This window comes from Bos grunniens, chromosome 9 (genome assembly GCF_055505025.1).
Source record: "Bos grunniens cultivar Pamir isolate PY7600 chromosome 9, Bosgru_T2T1.0, whole genome shotgun sequence".
NCBI classification, from domain to species: domain Eukaryota; kingdom Metazoa; phylum Chordata; class Mammalia; order Artiodactyla; family Bovidae; genus Bos; species Bos grunniens.
In genome coordinates, this window is record NC_141173.1 from 42,684,394 (window position 1) to 42,706,534 (window position 22,141).

General features: G+C 37.2%; 1 protein-coding gene across 8 annotated transcripts in view; it reads right to left on the minus strand.

Annotated features, from left to right (window-relative positions):
• Nucleotides 1–22,141, minus strand: part of AFG1L (AFG1 like ATPase) — a 198,849-nt gene that overhangs the window by 106,931 nt on the left and 69,777 nt on the right. For all 8 annotated transcript variants that reach the window (XR_015132959.1, XR_015132961.1, XM_086317454.1 and 5 more), the window contains one exon: nt 293–351. Coding sequence is in view for 6 of the 8 variants with exons in the window: in XM_086317454.1 (XP_086173580.1) it covers nt 293–351 (59 nt within the window). In the remaining 2 variants the exon portion in view is untranslated. The remainder of the gene's footprint in view (nt 1–292; nt 352–22,141) is intronic.

Here is a 22,141-nt window from a genome sequence, read left to right on the forward strand (position 1 = left end):
AACATTCCACTATAATATTTATGAGCAAACCTCAAATTAACATTCATAAAATGCAAACTATCAAATGTTTCAGCTAGACAATAATTTATACCATATTTTGCAATTTTTCCTGCATACAAATTGATGAATACTATATAAAAAAGATTTCTTTCTTCTTTAGTATCTTTAACTATTACTATAAATATCAAAATAAATTCTACTTGAATGCAAGACCATAGTGATCCTGTAAAAGTCTTTGATTACCAATCAATATGATATTAGTCACTAAACACAAGTAAGTGATTTTTCTTACCTTCAGGACAGCTATGAATGGGACAAAATTAGCTCTTTGGAGTCCATTTTTATAGAGATCTGAAAGAAAAAATTAGTATTAGCTTTTCACTTAGCCTAAATCATAATGTTAGGTTATATTTTAGCCTAGCAAATAAAGCTTTCTACTGATGAAAAAAATTAAAAAGTGAAGGAGAATAAAAATAACCAAAATTCATCTCTATTCTGGTACTATACAAAATTTGTTATGTTCTTAAAAATAGAAAAAATTAACAATCATAGAAAGAACATCAAAAGACCTTCGACCAAATTAGCTTTAAACTATAATAAAATGCAAGCAAAAAATTTGGACAATATCACAAATGATCCTAAATCAATAACTCAACATAAAAAGATGATCTATTTAAAATTATTAATATTTGAACACCTAGATTCTATCAGGAAACAAATTATATCCCCCTTACCTCACCCATAATAAAAGTTCTCAGTACAGAAAACTGTGTAATACAGTGCCTTTTAAGAGAACATACCAGTAGATAGAACTGTGTATGTATTTGTGTCAAAGTTATATATTTGTCATTAAAGTAAATAACATTAGGGACACTCTACTTTAAAAGAAACTACCTAACGACTTACTTGGTGGTCCAGTGGTTAAGAATCTGGCTTCCAATGCAGGGTATGCAGGTTCAATCCCTGGTCAGGGAACTAAGATTCCACATACCACAGGGCAACTAAGCCTGCGTGCCACAACTACAGAACCTGCATACTGCAACTAGAGAACCTGCATGCCATAACTCTGAGCCCACGTGCTGCGACCACAGAAAAGCCTGTGTGCCACAAAGAGCCTGTGCACTGCAATGAAGACCCAGCGCAGCCAAAATTGAAGGAAAAAAGAAAGAAACTACCTAAAGATTAAAACTCCATTCTTAATAGACTATAAATTTAACATAGTTCTATATCGTAAACAGGTAGTTTTTACTGTCTTAGAATGTTGCTTTATATATGTGCCACGGTATATGTTCATACACATATACACACACATAAGCACACATTATTAAGGACCAGTAAGTAGGAATAAGGAAACAAATTTTAAGCTCTGCATACTTTTTGTTAAAAATGGAGACTTGGAATATTTTTTCAGAAGGTTGAAATTTTATTGCATATTAAACATTCCTTTTAGGAAATTCCCTGGCAGTCCATTGGTTAAGACTCTGTGCTCTCACTGCCGAGGGCCCAAGTTCAATCCCTGGTAGGGGAACTAAGATCCCACAAGCTGCATGCCACAGCCAAAATAAATAAAGCATTCCTTTTAAAAGTCAACTCTATAAAGTAATAAGATTTAAAAAATAAAAAAGTATAAAGATAACAGTAAAGTCTTCCAAGTGATAAAAATTACAAGTTAATGTCTCAATTTTCCTTTTTAAGTATTGCATTATAGGCTCCTTTCTGTATTTTTTTGTTTAAAGAAAATTTAATAACTAAGATTTCAACTGCCACACTTACTTCTGGAAATAAAATATGGTCATTAGAAAACATTTATTCTCTTTAGAAAAATATTCATCATAACATCATTATAGCGGAGAAAGTATTTGCATAAGCTCTTTGGTTAATTAAGGACTACAGGCTTTAAATTCAGTTACATTTAAAATTCTTATTTAGTGATATTACAAAAAGTAAGATAATACTAGCCAGACTGTGAGGATCTCAAAATTCAAAATGAGGTCTTTTTTTCCTATAATCAATACCTCAAATGAGTAAAATGGGTAAAATGTAGGAAATGGGTTTAAAGTAAGATGTTTTCATAGTCTTCCCTAATTATAAAGTTGCTAGGGAATGTGCATAAAAATATTGCTATGTGATAAAGAGTCAACGGTCATGACTGCCAGTAAGTAGTAAAAATCAAAAATGAAATAATTTTTAAACACACACAATGTTTACAAGCAGCTCTATCATAACAGCTAGAAACTGTAGCTTTATCTGTAACAGCCAAAGACTGGAAGGAATCCAGATGGCCATCATTAGGTGAATGGACAAATTGTGGCACATCTGCATAGTGAATTAGTACTCAGCAATAAAAAAGACAAACTATTTATGCATACCAAAAAATAGATGGATCTTAAAATAATTATACAGAGTAAAAGAAGTAATACCCTCCACCCCTTAAAAAAAGAGTACCAGAATGTGTGATCCCATGTATAAAAACTCTAAAAAAGCTGACTCATCTATAGCAATACAAAGCAAATCAGTTTTCTCAAGAAGGGACAGATTGGGACAGCGATGGTAGGGAGAGATGAAAAAAGGGAGGAAGAACATTGGGGATGTGATGGAAATGTTAATTATATTGATTGTGGTGGTGATTTCACAGATGTATACCTATGTCACTATTATTGTATTGAAAGTAAAAGTGAAAGTGAAGTCGCTCAGTCCTGTCCAACTCTTTGCAACCCCATAGACTGTAGCCTACCAGGCTCCTCCATCCATGGGATTTTCCAGGCAAGAGTACTGGAGTGGATTGCCAGTTCCTTCTCCAGGGGAATCTTCCCAACCCAGGGCTCGAACCCAGGTCTCCTGCATTGTAGACAGACACTTTACCATCTGAGCCACCAGGGAAGTCCTGAATTATTGTATTATTATTGTATCCTTTAAAAACATGCCATTTATTGTATGTCAGTTATGACTTAATAAGCTCTTTGAAAATTTATTAGGGAAAGAAACATACACAACACTAGTGAATATAAAAAAAAAATGAAATGTTACAGAATTAAAACCAAAATATTACACTAATGAAAGTTTATCTATGTTAAGTAACGTTTTGGCTTTTGGTCTTACTCACGAAATCTTTTTGAATGGACATATACGGCACACCCTAAGATGTAGTTTCTGGAGGAGAGCAAGGCAACCCACTCCAGTATTCTTGCCTGGAGAATCCCATGTACAGAGGACCCTGGCAGGCCACAGTCCACGGGGTCGCAGAGTCCGGACACAACTGAAGCAACTTAGCATGCATTCATTCAAGATGTAGTTTAATAGGCATGCACCGTTCAGAAGGTTAATGGCTATGAGAAATGTAAAGGCCCACTTGTAATATTCTTGATTAAAAGATTTCCACCGAGCAAAATTAAAGTACAATAATAATGCCTTTAAATCTTTGAGATTTAAGTTTTAAAGGTTTAACTTTTAAAAAATCAGCCTTTAAAAGGATATATAATTCAAATTTCATGATCTGGGAAGTATTTTCTAAACAAAATTCTAAACAGAATTCATTTGGCTTGAAAACCTTTAGGTTTTTATAGGACACTTAAGTGAAAAAGGACTGTACTCGTTAAACTGAAGAGTTTTTTGCAATTCAAATATTATGCTAATTATCAATACAATAGATACATCTCTTGAAATGTTATTTAGCTACCAGAATTTTTAATATTTAGTTGTTTAATATTATTTTTCTTAGGCATAAAGATTTTATAATATATTTAAATCAACATTTGTCATTATTTACTAAATAGCATTTTAAAATTTAACAGAAGTTCTTGCCTACAATTTTTAAATGATCACTAACCAGAGCTAAATGAGCACTTGGTCATATAAGACAGAGTACTGGAATCATGGGACATTCAGTTTTTGAGAATGGTATAAGGACCTCTACATTCTCCACAGTGAATAACTGTAATAATACTTACAGATGAAATACATGCAAAGAGGACTTTTAAAGTAATTACAAGGATCTACATAAATACTTTGGAGATGCCCACAGACATGTAGATCTTTTCCTTAAAATCCACTGTCAAAACGACCAGGATGAATAACACCTATTTATATAAGAAATAGGGGTTTTGAGTAAGAAAAACTTTTAAGATAGGTAATTAAAAGGAGTTTTCCTAAAAATTAACATAAAATACTTATATGATTCTATGGAAGCAATCTGATTTACCCTTCCAGGAGATGCTTGTTTTAGTGTAGATTAAAACAAAATGGCATCTTTAGGCCATGTAAGCAGGAAGAGCTACTTGGTTTCTTTTAAAAAATCTAACTGGAGTTCAAACAATATTATACCAAATGTGCAGATATTATAGTGAATTAAATATGTCCATTTGACGGCATATTACAATTCTATAATCAATTCAATGTACATTCGTGTATTCCTATTATTTGCACTGAAATGATTGCTGAGGACAAAAAATAAATAAAAGAAGGAACTAGCATCTGCAGAATACCTAGCAGGAGTCAGGCAATTTGCTAGACATTTCACACAAACAACAATCTTAATATTCCTACACAGCAAATATTTCTACCTCCATTTTACAGACAAAGAAACTGGCTCTAGGATTTTTTAAAATAACTTGCTGATTTCCAGCTAGTAATTAGTATATCTAGAAATTTCAGAGGAAGATCTTTAATGAGGCTAAAACTGATAGATTTTTTCAGAACCACAGCGTAACCAGTTGGACTTGTTGCAGCTGACAGACACAACCACCAATCATAACCATGATACAGGGTATAAAAGGATACAAGGTATAAACATAACATAAAGAATGAGAACTATTCATCTCATCTGGGTTCAAAGGCAGCTTTGCAGGTAACAATGGGACTAGAGTACCTTGGAAAAATAATCAGGGTACCACGAAGCAGAAAGCAAGCATGGGTATCCCAGGCTCAGGTCAGCTCCCAGGCTCAGTCAAGAGTGAGCCCAGCTCATGACTTTACTTTCTTTTCTATACAATCTACTGCTCAAATCCACATTTTCTAACAAGCTTTCCTTGAATACACTATTGCGGGAAGACTTCAAGAGTGGCATTCCATAATGCTAGTTCTGGTCAGCACAGCTTTGTATAAACACTGGACACCAGAAAAAAAGGGACAGTTCTCTCTGAGAATAAGAAACGTATGCACTTTGTGCCTGGAAAACAGGAAACTTAAGCATGTATGCACAAGGAGGGGGAACCCAAGCAAAGCCTGGCTCCGATTCCCCAATTGAGGAGATGGGTGAGACTCTAGGGAAGAAAAAGTAGCTAGAGTTCACAGGGCAATCAGTGTACCAGAGAAAAGGGAGCTGCTCAGTGAAAAAGTGCTAAAGACCTGCTGAGGGTCCCAGCTGAGTCCCTAGGTGAGTACCTAAAGCCAAGAGAAGAATCATTTGAAAGTACTCAAGGAAACCATCACTGGGGTGCACACATGGCTAGGAATAGTGCCTATCTCTACTAGACAGACTGGAAAACTTCTAAATATACAGGGTACTGAGCAGAATATTGAGAAGGGATTTATCTCAGTAGCAAGAAAAATTAGTCCTAGACTAAATATGCTCTAGTCCTGCCATACAAAATTTAAAAGCAATAGCTAAAAGAATCAAATTGTAAGAAAGAGAATAGAGCTCAAGAATGTATATAGGGACAAAAAATATCCAATATCCAATCAAATAAAATTCATATTGTTTGACATCTAATAAAAAACAAAAATTACTGGGCATGCAGGGAAACAGGAAAATGTGGCCCAGAACAAAAAGAAAAAAAATCAGTCAACAGAAACAGACCAAGGAATGACACAGATAATAAATTTAGAAGAAAAGAACATTAAAGCAGTTTTGCTATATTCTATGTGTTCAAGCAGCTGGAAGAGCAAGCATATCAAATAAAGAAAATATATATTTTTTAAACTGAAGAATTTTTCAAAATGGAAACTATAATATGTGAGACAAAAAATATGCTGGATGGGAATAACAGCAGATTAGATACTGCAGAAGAAAATATTAGTGAGCTTTAGATCGTAGCAATAGAAAATAGCCAAAGGAAAGGAGAGAAAAAAGAGATACATTACATACAGGAGGATTAGAATGATAGTAACTTCTCATTTGAAACAACACAAGCCAGAACACAGTGGAGCAACATTTTTAGAGGTCAAAAGAAAAGAAACAAATCTGTCAACATATGATTCTACCCTGTACAAAAATATCTCCTTAAGTAGGGACTTTCTGTGACATACAAACGCTGTAAAAATTTATTCCCAAAACACCAAAACCATAAGAAATCGTTTAAAGAAGTCCTCAGGGAGAAAAATAATATTGGATGGAACCCTGGAACACATAAAGGAGTAAACAGCACCAGAAATGGCAACTCTGGGCAAATATGAGCCTTTTAAAATTATCTAAATCCTTTTAAAAGGTAATAATTTCAAGCTAAAATAATAGCAATATACTGTGGGATTTATAACATGGAAGTAAAGTGTATGGAAACAATGGCACAAAGTTTGGAAGAAGAAAAATGGGTATATACTATGGTAAGTTCTTATACTATACCTGAAACAGTCTAATATCACTTGATGGTAGACTATGATAAGTTAAGCATATATACTAAAATCTCCAAAGCAAACCATAAAACCTTACATAAAACTCCATAAAAATGAAGTTATAGAGTATATATTCCTTTGTATACTGCTGCTGCTTTAACTCATTCTAATCTTTCTAAAATTTATCCATGTTGTTATGTGCTCATTCCTTCTCATTGCTAGTGTCAATAATGTGTTTAGCAACACACAGATTTAAAAATCTGAAAGAAAAGTTAGGGTCATCTACACATTTATTGTTGTTGATGATAATTTACCACATGTATCCTTGGCTAATATTTTGAATGAAAACTGCTTTAGAGAAGTCAGGAAGATGAAATCCTATCCATCAATTCTATGAATAGTCCTATAAATTGAATCCATCTTTTTATTCAAATAATAACTGCTAGCCCCCATTTTAGATATCCTATGACATTTTAAATGCTGCAATTTCCTATAACAGTGATAACCAGGGTCCAAGGAAAAAGCTCCACAGGATCCTTTTTAAAAAAAAAAACAATGAAAGAGAAACAACAAAATGTTACATAAAATCTTGATTACAAAAATACTACCATCCATACACTTGTATATTTACTGCAGTAGGTCAAACACCAATGAAGTAGTTTTTCATACCAGAGTTTCATTTTATACACAGAATCAATGAATGGAAATATCATGACTGGAGTCTTCAATGAGAAAACAAACCTTAGGTACTTTGGGGAATCCCCATACACAAAGACGACCCCAAAGCGTCAGGCAAAAACTAGTGGCAAAGACCTCGACTCTTCGGTTAACTTTTAAAACCATCTATTTCATTATCAACTGTGACAGGCTGAGGCTCAGCCAATAGCTTTCACTTTAGCCCTAAAGGTCGTCTTCGGAGTCTGAAGTGTGTGTGAGTGCTAAGTCTCTTCAGACTCTGTCCAACCGTATGGACTATAGCCTACCAGGCTCCTCTGTCCATGGGATTCTCAAGGCCGTGGAGTGGGTTGCTGTGCCTTCCTCCAGAGGATCTTTCTGACCCAGGGATTGAACCTGCATCTCAAGATGTGGAATCAAACCCACATCTCTTATGTCTCGTGCATTGGCAGGTGGGTTCTTTACCACTAGTACCACCTGGGAAGCCCAGTAGTTGTGTATGGATGAGAGTTGGACCATAAAGAAGGCTGAGCGCCGAAGAACTGATGCTTTTGAATGGTGTTGGAGAAGACTCTTGAGAGTCCCTTGGACTGCAAGGAGATCCAACCAGTCAATTGTAAAGGAAATCAGTCCTAAACATTCATTGAAAGGACTGATGCTGAAGCTGAAGCTCCAATACTTTGGCCACCTGATGCAAAGAACTGACTCATTTGAAAAGACCCTGATTCTGAGGAAGATAGAAAGCAGGAAGAGGAGGGGACGACAGAGGATGAGATGGTTGGATGGCATGACCAACTTGATAGACACGAATTTGACCAAGCTCCAGGAATTGGTGATGGACAGGGAAACCTCACATGCTGCAGTCCATGGGGTCGCAAAGAGTTGGACACGACTGAGCAACTGAACCGAACTGAGGTTCTCATAAAGCACTGGCTTTGGGTCTCCTGTGACATATAGCAAATTCCCACTAGCTATCTATTTTACATATGATAATGTATATGTTTCAATGCTACTCTCTCAAATCATCCCATCCTCTCCTTCCCTACTGTGTTCAAAAATCTGTTCTTTATGTCTGCGTCTCCTTTGCTGTCCTGCAGGTAGGATTATCAGTACTGTCTTTCTAGATTCCATATATATACATTAATATACAATATTTGTCTTTCTTTCTGACTTACTTCACTCTGTATGATAGGCTGTGGGTTCATCCACCTGATTTGAACTGACTCAAATGCATTCCTTTTTACAGCTAAGTAGTATTCTATTGTGTATATGCACCACAACTCCCTTATTCATTCATCTGTCAATGGATATCTAGATTGCTTCCATGTCCTAGCTATTGTAATAGTGCTACAATCAACCTTGGGGTACTTGTGTCTTTTTCAATTATGGTTTTCTCAGGGTATATGCCCAGTAGTAGTACTGCTGGGTCATACAGTAGTTTTACTCCTAGTTTTTTAAGGAATCTCCATACTGGCACTTTCAATTTGCATTCCCACTAACAATACAAGCATAGTCCCTTTTCTCCACACCCTCTCCAGCACATATTCTTTGTAGATTGTTTAATAATGGCCATTCTGACTGGTATGAGATGATACTTCATTGTAGTTTTGATTTGCATCTCTCTGATAATGAGCAACGTTGAGCATCTTTTCATGTGTTTATTAGCTATCTGTATGTCTTCTTTGGAGAAATGTCTGTTTAGGTCTTCCACCTATTTTTTGATGGGATTGTTTTCTGGTATTGAGCTGCATGAGATGCTTGTATATTTTGGAGATTAACCCTTTATTAGTTGTTTCATTTGCTATTACTTTTTCCCATTCTGAGGGTTGTCTTTTTACCTTGCTTAGTTTCCTTCATTGTGCAAAATCTCATAAGTTTAATTAGACCCCATTTGTTTATTTTTGTTTTAATTTCCATTACTCTGGGGCTTCCCTGGTGGCTCAGAGGTTAAAGTGTCTACCTCCAATGCAGGAGACCGGGGTTCGATCCCTGGGTCAGGAAGATCCCCTGGAGAAGGAAATGGCACCCGACTCCAGTATTCTTGCCTGGAGAATCCCATGGGTGGAGAAGTCTGGTAGGCTACAGTCCATGGGGTCGCAAAGAGTCAGACACGACTGAGCGACTTCACTTTCATTTCACTTTCCATTACTCTAGGATATGGGTCATAAAGGATCTTGCTGTGATTTATGTCAGTGTTCTGCCTATGCTTTCTTCTAAGAGTTTTACAGTTCCTGGCCTTACATTTAGGTCTTTAATCCGTTTTGACTTTACTTTTATGTACAGTGTTAGGAAGTGTTCTAATTTCATTCTTTTACACGTACATGACCAGTTTTCCCAGCACTGCTTATTGAGAGACTGTCTTTTCTCTATTGTGTATTTTTGCCTCCTTTGTCAAAGATAAAGTGCCCAAAGGTGCATGGATTTATCTCCAAGCTTTCTATGTTTTCCATTGGTCTATATTTCTGTTTTTGTGCCAGTATCATATTGTCTTAATGACTGAAGCTTTGTAGTATAGTTTGAAGTCAGGAAGGTTGATTCCTCCAGCTCCATTCTTCTTTCTCAAAATCATTTAGCATTTAATATTTAGGGCTATGATTTAATTATTGTTTTCTTTTTGTCTCTTCTGCTTTTTCTTCATCTGTTCTTTTCTTGCCTTTTTAAAAATTATTTGAATACATCTTAAAATTACTTTTTGTCAGCTGGCCTTTATTTTATTTTTCTTGTTGTTCTAGGGATAACAATATATAAACCTCATTTTATACTGCTTTGCTGTATTGAGCTTTGCAGATACTGAATTTTTTTCAAATTGAAAGTTTGTGGCAACCCTGTGTTGAGCAAGTCTGCTGCTGCTACTGCTGCTAAGTCGCTTCAGTTGTGTCCGACTCCGTGCGACCCCATAGACGGCGGCCCACCAGGCTCCCCCGTCCCTGGGATTCTCCAGGCAAGAACACTGGAGTGGGTTGCCATTTCCTTCTCCAATGCATGAAAGGGAAAAGTGAAAGTGAAGTCGCTCAGTCGTGTCCGACTCTTCGCAACCCCATGGTCTGCAGCCTACCAGGTTCCTCCATCCATGGGATTTTCCAGGCAAGAGGACTGGAGTGGGGTGCCACTGCCTTCTCCATGAGCAAATCTATCAGCACCATATTTCCAACAGCATTTGTCCACTTCATGCCTCTATGTCATATTTTGATAATTTTCACAATATTTCAAACTTTTCCCTTATTATTATATTTGTTATGGTGATCTACAGTTAGTGACCTTTTATGTTACTGAAAGTAGCTCTTTTACCCCTTTCCTGCTTGTCCATTTCTGCTCCCCTCTATAATTAAGAGTCTAATTATAGGAATGAGGTTACTAAGCAATTGAAACTAACTCCTGATTTAAGCTCTCCTGAATGCTGTACCATGCCTTGTCAAATCTGTTGATTCTTTTCCTATATAAAAAGAAAGAAAGAAGAACCAAGCAGTTACAAAATTACTAGCTCTCTACCCCCAACAGCCTCCTTAGCAATCCCGCAGGCAGATCATGAAGGCAAGATAACATCTGGAGAGTCAGTCAGTCTGCACTCAATGGAGAATGATGCAGAACCCAACATCCTACTTCAATGATTCACTGAGATTCTTTGCCCAACCCCATTTTTCCCTTTAAAAACTGTCATGGCTAAGCAGAATTTTTGGAGTTGGTTTCTGGACATGAGTCTACCTTCTGCCCAGATTGCTGCCTTTTATGATTAAAGCACCTTTCTCTTCTACTGACACTTGTTTCTCAAATTATTGGCTTATGAGCAGCAAGCAATCAAATCTGGGTTTGGTTACATTACTATTACAAAAAGATATCAACTCACTAAAGGTTCAGATAATGATTTGCATTTCTTGGCAATAAAATATTTTTTAATTAAGGTGTATATGTTGTTTTTTAGACATAATGCTATTAACACATTTTATAGACTACAGTAGTATAAAAAAATCTTCAGATGCACTAGGAAGTCAAAAAAAATTATGTTGTTCACTTTATTGTAGTACTCGCTTTATTGCAGTGGTCTAGAACCAAACCATGAAATTCCAGATGTTCAAGCTGGATTTAGAAAAGGCAGAGGAACCAGAGATCAAACTGCCAACATCTGCTGGATCATCGAAAAAGCAAGAGAGTTCCAGGAAAGCATCTACTTCTGTTTTATTGACTATGCCAAAGCCTTTGACTGGGTGGATCACAACTGTGGAAAATTCTTTAAGAGATGGAATACCAGACCACCTGAACTGCCTCCTGAGAAATCTGTATGCAGGTCAAGAAGCAACAGTTAGGACTGGATATGGAACAACTGACTGGTTCCAAATCAGGAAAGGAGTACGTCAAGGCTGTATATTGTCACCCTGCTTATTTAACTTATATGCAGAGTACATCATGAGAAATGCTGGGCTTGATGAAGCACAAGCTGGAATCAAGATTGCCGGGAGAAATATCAATAACCTCAGATATGCAGATGACTCCACCCTTATGGCAGAAAGCAAAGAAGAACTAAACAGCCTCTTGATGAAAGTTAAAGAGGAGAGTGAAAAAGTTGGCTTAAAGCTCAACATTCAGAAAACAAAGAAGATGGCATCTGGTCCCATCACTTCATGGCAAATAGATGGGGAAACAATGGAAACAGTGACAGACATTTTGGGGGTGGGGCTCCAAAATCACTGCAGATGGTCACTGCAGCCATGAAATTAAAACATGCTTGCTCCTTGGAAGAAAAGCTATGATAAACCTAGATAGCATATTAAAAAGCAGAGACATTACTTTGCCAACAAAGGTCCATCTAGTCAAGGCTATGGCTTTTCCAGTAGTCATGTATGGATGCGAGAGTTGGACTATAAAGAAAGCTGAGCACTGAAGAATTGATGCTTTTGAATTGTAGTGTTCGAGAAGACTCTTGAGAGTCCCTTGGACTGCAAGGAGATCCAACTAGTCCATCCTAAAGGAAATCAGTCTTGAATACTCATTGGAAGGACTGATGCTGAAAGTCCAATACTTTGGCCACCTGATGCAAAGAACTGACTCATTGGAAAAGACCCTGATGCTGGGAGGGATTGGGGGCAGGAGGAGAAGGGGACAACAGAGGATGAGATGGTTGGATGGCATCACCAACTCAATGGACATAAGTTTGAGTAAACTCCAGGAGTTGGTGATGGACAGAGAAGCTTGGTGTGCTGCAGTCCATGGAGTCGTAAAGAGTCGGACACGACTGAGCAACTGAACTGAACTGGGGATCAAACCTGCAATATTTCCAAGCTTACCAGTATCCTTAACTTTTCACACTTAGAATTAATATCATACCACTTCACACAAAAAAATGTAGAAACCTTGCATCCATGTAAGTCCATCTAAACATCCCACTTCGTACTATGTGTCATTTGCATCCTATCCACATACATTATAAATCCCACAGATGATGTTATAATATCTCATAAAACAGTCATTTCTGTTTTTAATAAATTAAAAATAAAAAGTAGTTACTTATATTTACTCCAATATTTACCACTTCTGATGCTCTTCTTTTCTTCTTGAGGATCCAAATGTCTGTTATCATTTCCTTTCTACCTGTAGAACTTCTTTTAGAATAGCTTGTATCGCATATCTGATGCTAATGAATTTGTTTAGCTTTCTTTGATATCAGAATATCTTTATTTTATCTTTATTCTTGAAGGAAATTTTTATTTGATATAAAATTCTTGGTTGATAACTTCTTCCCCAGCATTTTAAAGATGTCATTCCACTGTCTCTAGCCTCCACAGTTTCTAATGGAAGTCATCAAGATGAGTCGCCAGTCCAGGTTCGATGCATGATACTGGATGATTGGGGCTGGTGCACTGTGATGACCCAGAGGGATGGTATGGGGAGGGAGGAGGGAGGAGGGTTCAGGATGGGGAACACGTGTATACCTGTGGCGGATTCATGTTGATATATGGCAAAACCAATACAATATTGTAAAGTTAAAAAATAAAATAAAATTTAAAAAAAGAGCTAATCATTGTTCCCTGTATTTAACGTCATTTTTCTCTGCTGCTTTCTAGATTTCCTCTTTACCTTAGGCTTTTAGAAATTCAATTACAGTGTATAAGCAGTACTTTCTTATATTTATTCTGCTTGGATTTCACTGAGGTTTTCTTGAATCTGTAAATTTATGTCTTCACCCAAGTTGGGGAAATTTTTGACCATTATTTCTTCAAAAGTTTTTCTACCCATTATCTCTCCTTGCCTTCTGGGATTCCAATTAAAAATATATTAGAAAGCTTGTTATAGCTCCACAAATCCTTAAGTCTCTGTTTCTTTACTTCTGTCATTTTCTATTCTTCTTCACATTGGGTAATTTTAAGTTCTCTCTGGCTCTTTGCTGTTATCCTCATTCTGCTAATAAGCTCTTGAAGTGAATTCTTATTCAAAACACTGTCTTCTTTTAGTTTTAAAATTTAAATTTGGTATTTTTATGGTTTGTATTTCTCTGCTGACATTCCTTATCCTTTCATTCATTACAAACATATTTTCTTTACCTCATTTCCCCCTTCAGTCCTTGTTTTAGTCCTTGTTTGCTAATTCCAATATCCGGGGCATAGTGGAGTTGTTATCTGCTGATGGCTTTTTCTCTTGAGAATGGGTAATATCTCCTCATTCTTCACCTTTGGATGGTATTCTGGACTTTCTGGATTCTGTTTCTGAAGACCATTGATATTTTTGTCTTAGCAGGAAATTACCTTGGTTGGACTAAAACTATAAACTTAAATCTAAGTTCAGCCCCCTATCCTTAGGAAGCTTCTAGTTTGCTCTGCAACTGTATGGTTCAGAGGCCAGTCAGAGAATTTATACACAGAACTTGAGAACCTGGGGCTATATCAATCTAGTTCTCCCTGGGATTCATTTTTCATTTTCCAGCAGCTATGCTTGCCCTAAACGCTGCAATCTGGTTATTCTAGCCAGAAACAGTGTGGTTTTTCTATCAGAATTTTAGTCATTAAATGCATCACTCACTTTATCTGCCCTAAAGCTGATAACCATTTTTTTAAAAGAAAGAAAGAAAAAAAATTAAAAGAAAATTCTCTTCATTTTGGTTCTCTTCCAGGTTTTGTCTCCCTTCTACAATCTTTCTGGGACCTTCAGATAGTTGAGTTACATATTTTGTTCAGAATGTATTATGGCTGTCTGCAAGAAGGTCTTTTGGTTAGGAGCTTATTCAGCCACACCAGAAGAAGTTTTAGTTTTTAATAGAGGATGTAACCCATTTATTATATTTCCTGTCATTGACATGCCTGATTGTGTTCCATGCTTTTTATTCTTTTTTTCTGCTGTTTCTTCTGCTTTCTAGCTTTTGCTTTAAGAAATATTTTTACTTTGATCCCTTGTCTTTTCTAGCAATTTGAAAAGTAGAAGGGGTATCTTAAATTCTAATATACTTGACAATATATATATTATTTTTTCCCTAGTTATCACTGCCACAAATATTGACACTATCACTTAGGATCTGTAAACTCTCTATTTAAGGGGAACAAAATTTACAAATAAATAAGCAAGCAGAAACTACAAATATTCACTTAACCTCAATTCACTGTTATGATCAATTTTCTTATTTCCAACACTTCTTTTTTAATAAATTCACATTTTAAGACCTCTTTCTTCCAGAGGACTCACTTTTTAAAAAAATCTTTTCATTCTTTATTCTCTTTCTGCACACTACCAGAGCTTTATAAGTGGTTTCCCCTCATCACTGATTTCATTTTCTATAGTTTCAATTCTACACTTCAGTGTTTCTAATACTGATTTTAACTGACTTAATTTAAACCCCTTTATCACATGTTGCTTTTTTTAATTTCATCTGAATTCTTAGTAAAAAGGTTTCAACCCATTTGTTTGTCTTCTCTCAGCTTCAGATCAGATCAGTCGCTCAGTCGTGTCCGACTCTTTGCGACCCCATGAATCGCAGCATGCCAGGCCTCCCTGTCCATCACCAACTCCCGGAGTTCACTCAGACTCACGTCCATCGAGTCAGTGATGCCATCCAGCCATCTCATCCTCTGTCGTCCCCTTCTCCTCCTGCCCCCAATCCCTCCCAGCATCAGAGTCTTTTCCAATGAGTCAACTCTTCACATGGGGTGGCCAAAGTACTGGAGTTTCAGCTTTAGCATCATTCCTTCCAAAGAAATCCCAGGGCTGATCTCCTTCAGAATGGACTGGTTGGATCTCCTTGCAGTCCAAGGGACTCTCAAGAGTCTTCTCCAACACCACAGTTCAAAAGCATCAATTCTTCGGTGCTCAGCTTAGATCTTCTATATTACAGAGTCTATGTTTCCCTTATTTTTAAAGAATACAAAACAATCTTCTAATGCTTGCTTACTTCTCTTTCCTACTTATTGTTCCCATATTAAAGTATTTTCTATTTACATAACCTTGAAAAAGGAGTGGTATGACTAATCTTCAAGAGCTCCTGTAACCTAAGATATATGGTGATTCCTCTTTCCCTATCCACCTAGTCGTTCTTATAATATTTCAGTCTGTACTATAGTTTACTGTTAAAAGGTGATAACTGACATCCTTGGCTTGTTCATTCTTGTAGTAGATATACCACAATGTTTCCAGGAAGCATACTTCTGTCTTTTGAACTGATATACATATATTTGGTATCATATTAAGAAACTCTCCATCTATTTATATGTCATGGTGTGATTACATCAAGATGCTGAATTTTGTCAAGTGCTCTTTTATGCTTTTATGGAGAACGTCAATGGATTTTTTTTCTCCCTAGAAGTATTGTGTGTGTGTGTGCTTAGTTGCTCAGTCGTGTCTGACTCTTTACAACCCCATGGACTGTAGCCTACCAGGCTCCTCTGTCCATGGGGATTCTCCAGACAAGAATACTGGAGGGGATTACCATCACCTCCTCCAGGGGATCTTTCCCACCCAGGGATCGAACCTAGGTGTCCCACATTGAAGGCAGATTCTTTACTGTCTGAGCCACCTGGGAAGACCCCCTAGAAGTATTAATATGATAAATTACATGAGCATGTGTGTGTGTGTGCATGTACCAACTTCCCAGTGATATCCAGTCTTTTATTTACTACAAACAGATTGGCTTGAGTAAGAATCACACAGTGTTGTTGCCTGATAATCTGAATAACACAGGATTATTCTTGGATATTATAAGGCTATCTATAGTATTTTCATTATAATAAATAGTGAATTAAAAACTAAAAAGTCCAAGAGACTTCCCTGGTGGTGGTCAGCTGGATAAGAATTCGCCTGCCAATGCAGAGGACACAGGTTCGACCCCTGGTCCAAAAAGATTCCACATGCGGTGGAACACCTAAGCCCTGTGCGGCACGACTACTGAGCCCGTGCTCTAGGGCCTGCAAGTCCCAACTGCTGGGCCTGTGTGCCACAACCGCTGAAGCCCACACACCTAGCCCCTGTGCTCCACCGGGGAAGCCGCCACAATGAGATGCCCTTGCGCTGCAACCAACAGTAGTAGCCCCAGCTCACTACAACTAGAGACAGCCCGTGTTCAGCAATGAAGACTCAGCAGCAGCAAAAATAAACAAACAAATAAGAAACTAGAAGTCCACAATGCATTCCTCAAACAAGGGATTTTTTTCTTTTAGCACTTTTTGTTTTACTGTCAAAAAGCATAGCCATTTCAACTTGCATATTGTTTTTCTCTACAAAAATATATTCGTATTTTTGATTGAACAAGTTCTTACGTTTAATTATTAATTTCAATTTAATTAACTTAATCTACCAATCTATTATTAATTTGTTCTTAGAGTCTCCATGCACTTAATCTATAGTATTGCTTTTTCCTACTAGAATATCATGAAATGAACAAAATTTTGTTAGAAAGTGAGTAGCATATATATGATATTTTAATTTTTGTTTCTGGCTCTTCTAATGATCTGACAGTATCATCTTCAAAATGTAAAAATAGGTCTATTTGTACATGAGCATTTGTACATGTACATTTGTATTTACCTAAATGACAAAAATGCTAAATAAATCATTAACTTGAGAGTTTATAAAAGTAAGAAACTGAATATAAACTAAAATAGATATATTTTATCTAAAAACTTCCCAGCAATTTCCTATTCCTGTGGATCCTCTCTGCTTCAAGAATCTTAACCAGATTACCCTAGAAAATGTAAAACAGCACTCCATATGTTGTGTTACAAATAGTTAAAATACATTAAACATATTTTGAGTTTACAAGAAAGTAGAAAAATCCCTGCAGACCAGTAAACACTCAGGAAGCCAAAAGCCAAAGTAGTAATCATGAGCTGACACTGGTTTGAGATTTTAACAACTATGCGGTGTAGACAATGAGGCCATTGACCTGAGCAAGGCAGGACTTAGAAGGGAGGACTAGAAAAAACAGCGACACACAGGCAGTCACTCTTTGGTACCTTATTCCCTTCACCCCTCAAGTATCGCTTCCCTTTCTTTACTTGTACTGGACTTTCCCAGACTACTACCTCCAGAGCTATTTTCTCTTCCAAGTTCCTAAATTCTGGCCTTGCTTTTACTGGCTAACAATTATTTTCTATTAAAATTAAAGGTTTCTAATCACTTTCTATTAAAATTAATAACATTTATCTACAAATTGACAATAAAGGTATAACTGTAATTTCTACCAACAACCTTTATTCTTAATTGATGCATTCTAACAAGAAATGGAGGGGATAAGATGAATGATGTGGAAGAAAGTTAAGCACAGCAGCTAAAGATAACAGAGGGGGGAAAAATACAGTGTTCTTCTCCTAGGCAGTATCTTCTGGACTTCTAGCCTCCAGATTATTCTGTCTTTATTGAATAAAGGCACTACCACCTACCCAGTTGTATGAGCCAGAAATTTAGAAATTGTCCTTTCCTTTTCCTCAATATCCAACCTATAACCAGGTGATACCCATTTTACTTCTTAACTATTTTTCAAATCTATCCTCTCTGTATCCTATATCAAGTTTTCTCAACCTCATATCTATTGATATTTTAGGCTTGATAGTTCTCAGTTTTTTTGGGGGGGGCGGGCATCCCTGTACACCACAGGATGTTTTGGCAGAATTTCTGACTTCTATGAGATGCCAGTAGCAGCACCAACTCCTCCTTACTGCCGGGTGGTGACAATCAAAGATATCTCTAACATTGCCAAATACCTCCTGGTTTGCAAAATACCCCCCAAGATGAGATCACTGCCTTATACCAAGTTATTATCATTTCTTGTTATTATCATATATTGTATATATAGCAATAACCTACTAGAGTGTCTCCCTGAATCCACCATATTACTGTACCCCATCCTATAACCCATTCTCCATACTATAACCAGAGTGGTATTCCAAATCCAATCTTACCAGTCCCTACTAAAAGCACTTTAGTGGCTTCCCATTTCTCTTATAATAAAATCCAAAATCCTTATTACTGCTTTATAAGGTCTGAGCTCTCACTTCTCCAGATTCATCCTGTACCTCACTGTATACTACTTCCCCTTCATTGGTGTATTCCAGCCACATTGGCTAGCTTTCAGTTCCTCAAACAGGTCATTCTCTCTCCAATCACTGCGCTTTGCTTCAACCCTCTGCCAAGAAGGTTCTTCTCCCACCTCGCATAACACTCTGAGAATAAGCAGAAGCTATTTTGAAAATAATAATAAGTATCCGGGGGCTAGAAATTAACAGCAGTAACCTAAAGAAAAAGTTGAATGCATTCTGATGGCTGGAAAAGAGGACATACTATACCTGGGATGGGGTAGAAAAAGATCAGTGATGACCAACAAGAAGGAAAGATAGAGGACAGTGTGTCAAAAGAGTCACAACCTACATTCTAGCCTCTGTTCTGTCACTCACTATCCATGTGATTTCTTTTTAATCTATAAACAGGAAAACTAACTTTTTTGTTGTCCAATTCTATGAGGTTTAACAGATGTAACCACCAGTACAATCGGGATACAAAACAGTTCCAAACTCCCCCTCAAATTCTCTGGTGCTGGCCTTTTGTAGTCAAACACCTTATCACTCCAGGCCCCTGGCAACCACTGACCCATTCTTTGTCCTACACATTTAACTTTTCCTGACATTCAAACTTAATCTTCCTAAGTCTTGTTTCTTCAGTCATGAAGAAACACACACACACACACCAGCAGGAGATGGCATATATATATAACATATATACCATCTTCTTTATATTAAAATAGTAAGCTACTTATGATGACTGATTGTCTGCCATGGTTAAAAAACCTGGTGTATGCTAAGCATCCCATCTAGATTCATATTTAGAAAAGGCTTTCTTTAAATTTGTGGCTAATGCCCGATTTTTGGAATCCTGCATCTTAGACCTTCAGTCTCCTCCATAGGGACAGCTCCATCTCGGATTTCTATGTGCTACCTTAGTGGGCCTGTAACTTTGTTTACTCCTACAAAGCTATGAGCTCCAGAATGTTCCTAACCTCTCCTGTGGTTGGCCTTCCTCAGTTTACACACTGCAGTAGCTTGAGCAGCCACTGGCAATTTTCTTCTCAACAGTCTTTGCTTGGGGAGTCATTCTAAGCTTGTTCAAGCACCTTGCTTTTTATGAACATAGCTTATCCTGAATGCCTAAAGGTAATACTGAAGATACTATTAAGTCAACAAGTCGCAGGAGTAGAGTCAAGCCTTCTGTCCCCATTGATGATCTAATATGAAAAAACTCATTGCCTTGTCTCATAGGGCTATTACACTAGTAAATCACAAGAATGAGATACAGAACATTATAAGGATTTTAATAAATGTATCTGAAAAATCATTCATAATTCTCTATAGTATAACAGATTATGTATAACTATAATTGTTTGAATAACTAGATCTTAAGGTATTGATGAACTAATTAATGTTTCCCTAAAATAAGGCATCTTACGGTATACAAGAAGAGTCTAAACTTGGCCTAACCCTTCTGCTGCTGCTGCTGCTGCTGCTGCTAAGTCGCTTCAGTCGTGTCCGAATCTGTGCAACCCCATAGACGGCAGCCCACCAGGCTTCCCCGTCCCTGGGATTCTCCTGGCAAGAACATTGGAGTGGGTTGCCATTTCCTTCTCCGATGCATGAAAGTGAAAAGTGAAAGTGAAGTCGCTCAGTCTTGTCCGACTCCTAGCGACCCCATGGACTGCAGCCTACCAGGCTCCTCTGTCCATGGGATTTTCCAGGCAAGAGTACTGGAGTGGGGTGCCATTGCCTTCTCCGGCCTAACCCTATTTATATATTTTAATTAATGAACAGCTGAAGATATAGAAGCACAATTACTAAGCTTATAAATGTCATAGCTAGTAGGGGTAGCTAAAAATAATGTTAGAATCATACTTCAAAAATATCAACATAAATTAATAATATGAAAAACATAGACAAATTAATAAGCTGAAACAGGAAGAAAAAAGAGATCAACTACAAAAATAGAGAAAGAGAGAGACCTAGTTTGACAGCAGCTCACACAGTAATATCTGGGCATATTAGTAGATTACAAATTCTCTATAAGTCATTAATGTGACATGACAATTAAAAAAAAACAGAACAAAAAACTCACACCACTACATTGCTCTTTTCAGGTTCAGTGATGAGCTCCATGTCACCAATTCCAATGATCAACTCTCAACCTCATTTTTCACCTCCTAGCAGCATTTAACAAAGGTGATCATCCATCTTTTTTGTACCGCTTCCCTTTTCCTTGTTCAACATACTCTTGGCTCTCCTACTCATTGGCTGCTCTTACCAGCTTCCTTTAGGACAGATGACTCCCAAATTTCTATCTCCAGTCCAAACCTTTCCTTGAAATCCAAATTTATATGCATCTATCTCATAACCATAGACACCCCAGAACCCTACGTCTACCTCCCTTCCCAAATTAGCTTTTCCTATAGTCTTTCCCATTACAATAAACAGCCAAGTTACCCTTCCAATTGCTCAGGTCATAATCTTTGAGCCATTCTTGATCTTTTTTTTTAATAACCCATATTCATTCTATCACTAAATCCTTTTGACTGCCTGCAAAACCTGACTACTCTCACCACCTTCACTGCTCCGTCATCTGCCCTCAGGATTGTTACGGTCATCTTCTAAATGGTCTCCCTACTTCCAACCTTGAAACCTCACTCCCACAATCTATTCTCAATACTGCAGAGAGAACCTTTAAAAATACACATTTACTCAATATTCATTCTAAGCCTATTTACTGAGATCCAATTATGTGCAAGGCATTATTTCAGGTGCTTAAAATATACATATATGTGAAAAGAAGACGTAAAAGTTGTTGCTCTCTTAAAGCTTTTGCATCCTGGAAGAGCACAGATAATAAACTATAAATACAGTAAAATAAATAAATAAATGAAGTACATGGTAGATCCATAAATGCTACATGAAAAAAACAGAGCAGGTAAGAAGAAGCAGTGCCAGGGGAAATGGGATGGTTTGTAGATTCAAATGGGAAATGAATCTAGGTGTCATTGGCAAAATAACCTTTGAGCAAAGACCTGAAAGAGGAAAGGACTTAATCATGCAGATATCTGGTATAACAGCATTCCAGTCGGATGTTAACATTCAGTTCAGTTCAGTTGCTCAGTCATGTCCGATTCTTTGCGACCCCATGAATCGCAGCACGCCAGGCCTCCCTGTCCATCACCAACTCCTGGAGTTTACCCAAACTCATGTCCATCGAGTCGGTGATGCTATCCAGCCATCTCATCCTCTGTCGTCCCGTTCTCCTCCTGCCCACAATCCCTCCCAGCATCAGAGTCTTTTCCAATAAGTCAACTCTTCACATGAAGTGGCCAAAGTATTGGAGTTTCAGCTTTAACATCAGTCCTTTAAAAGAACACTCAGGACTGATCTCCTTTAGAATGGACTGGTTGGATCTCCTTGCAGTCCAAGGGACTCTCAAGAGT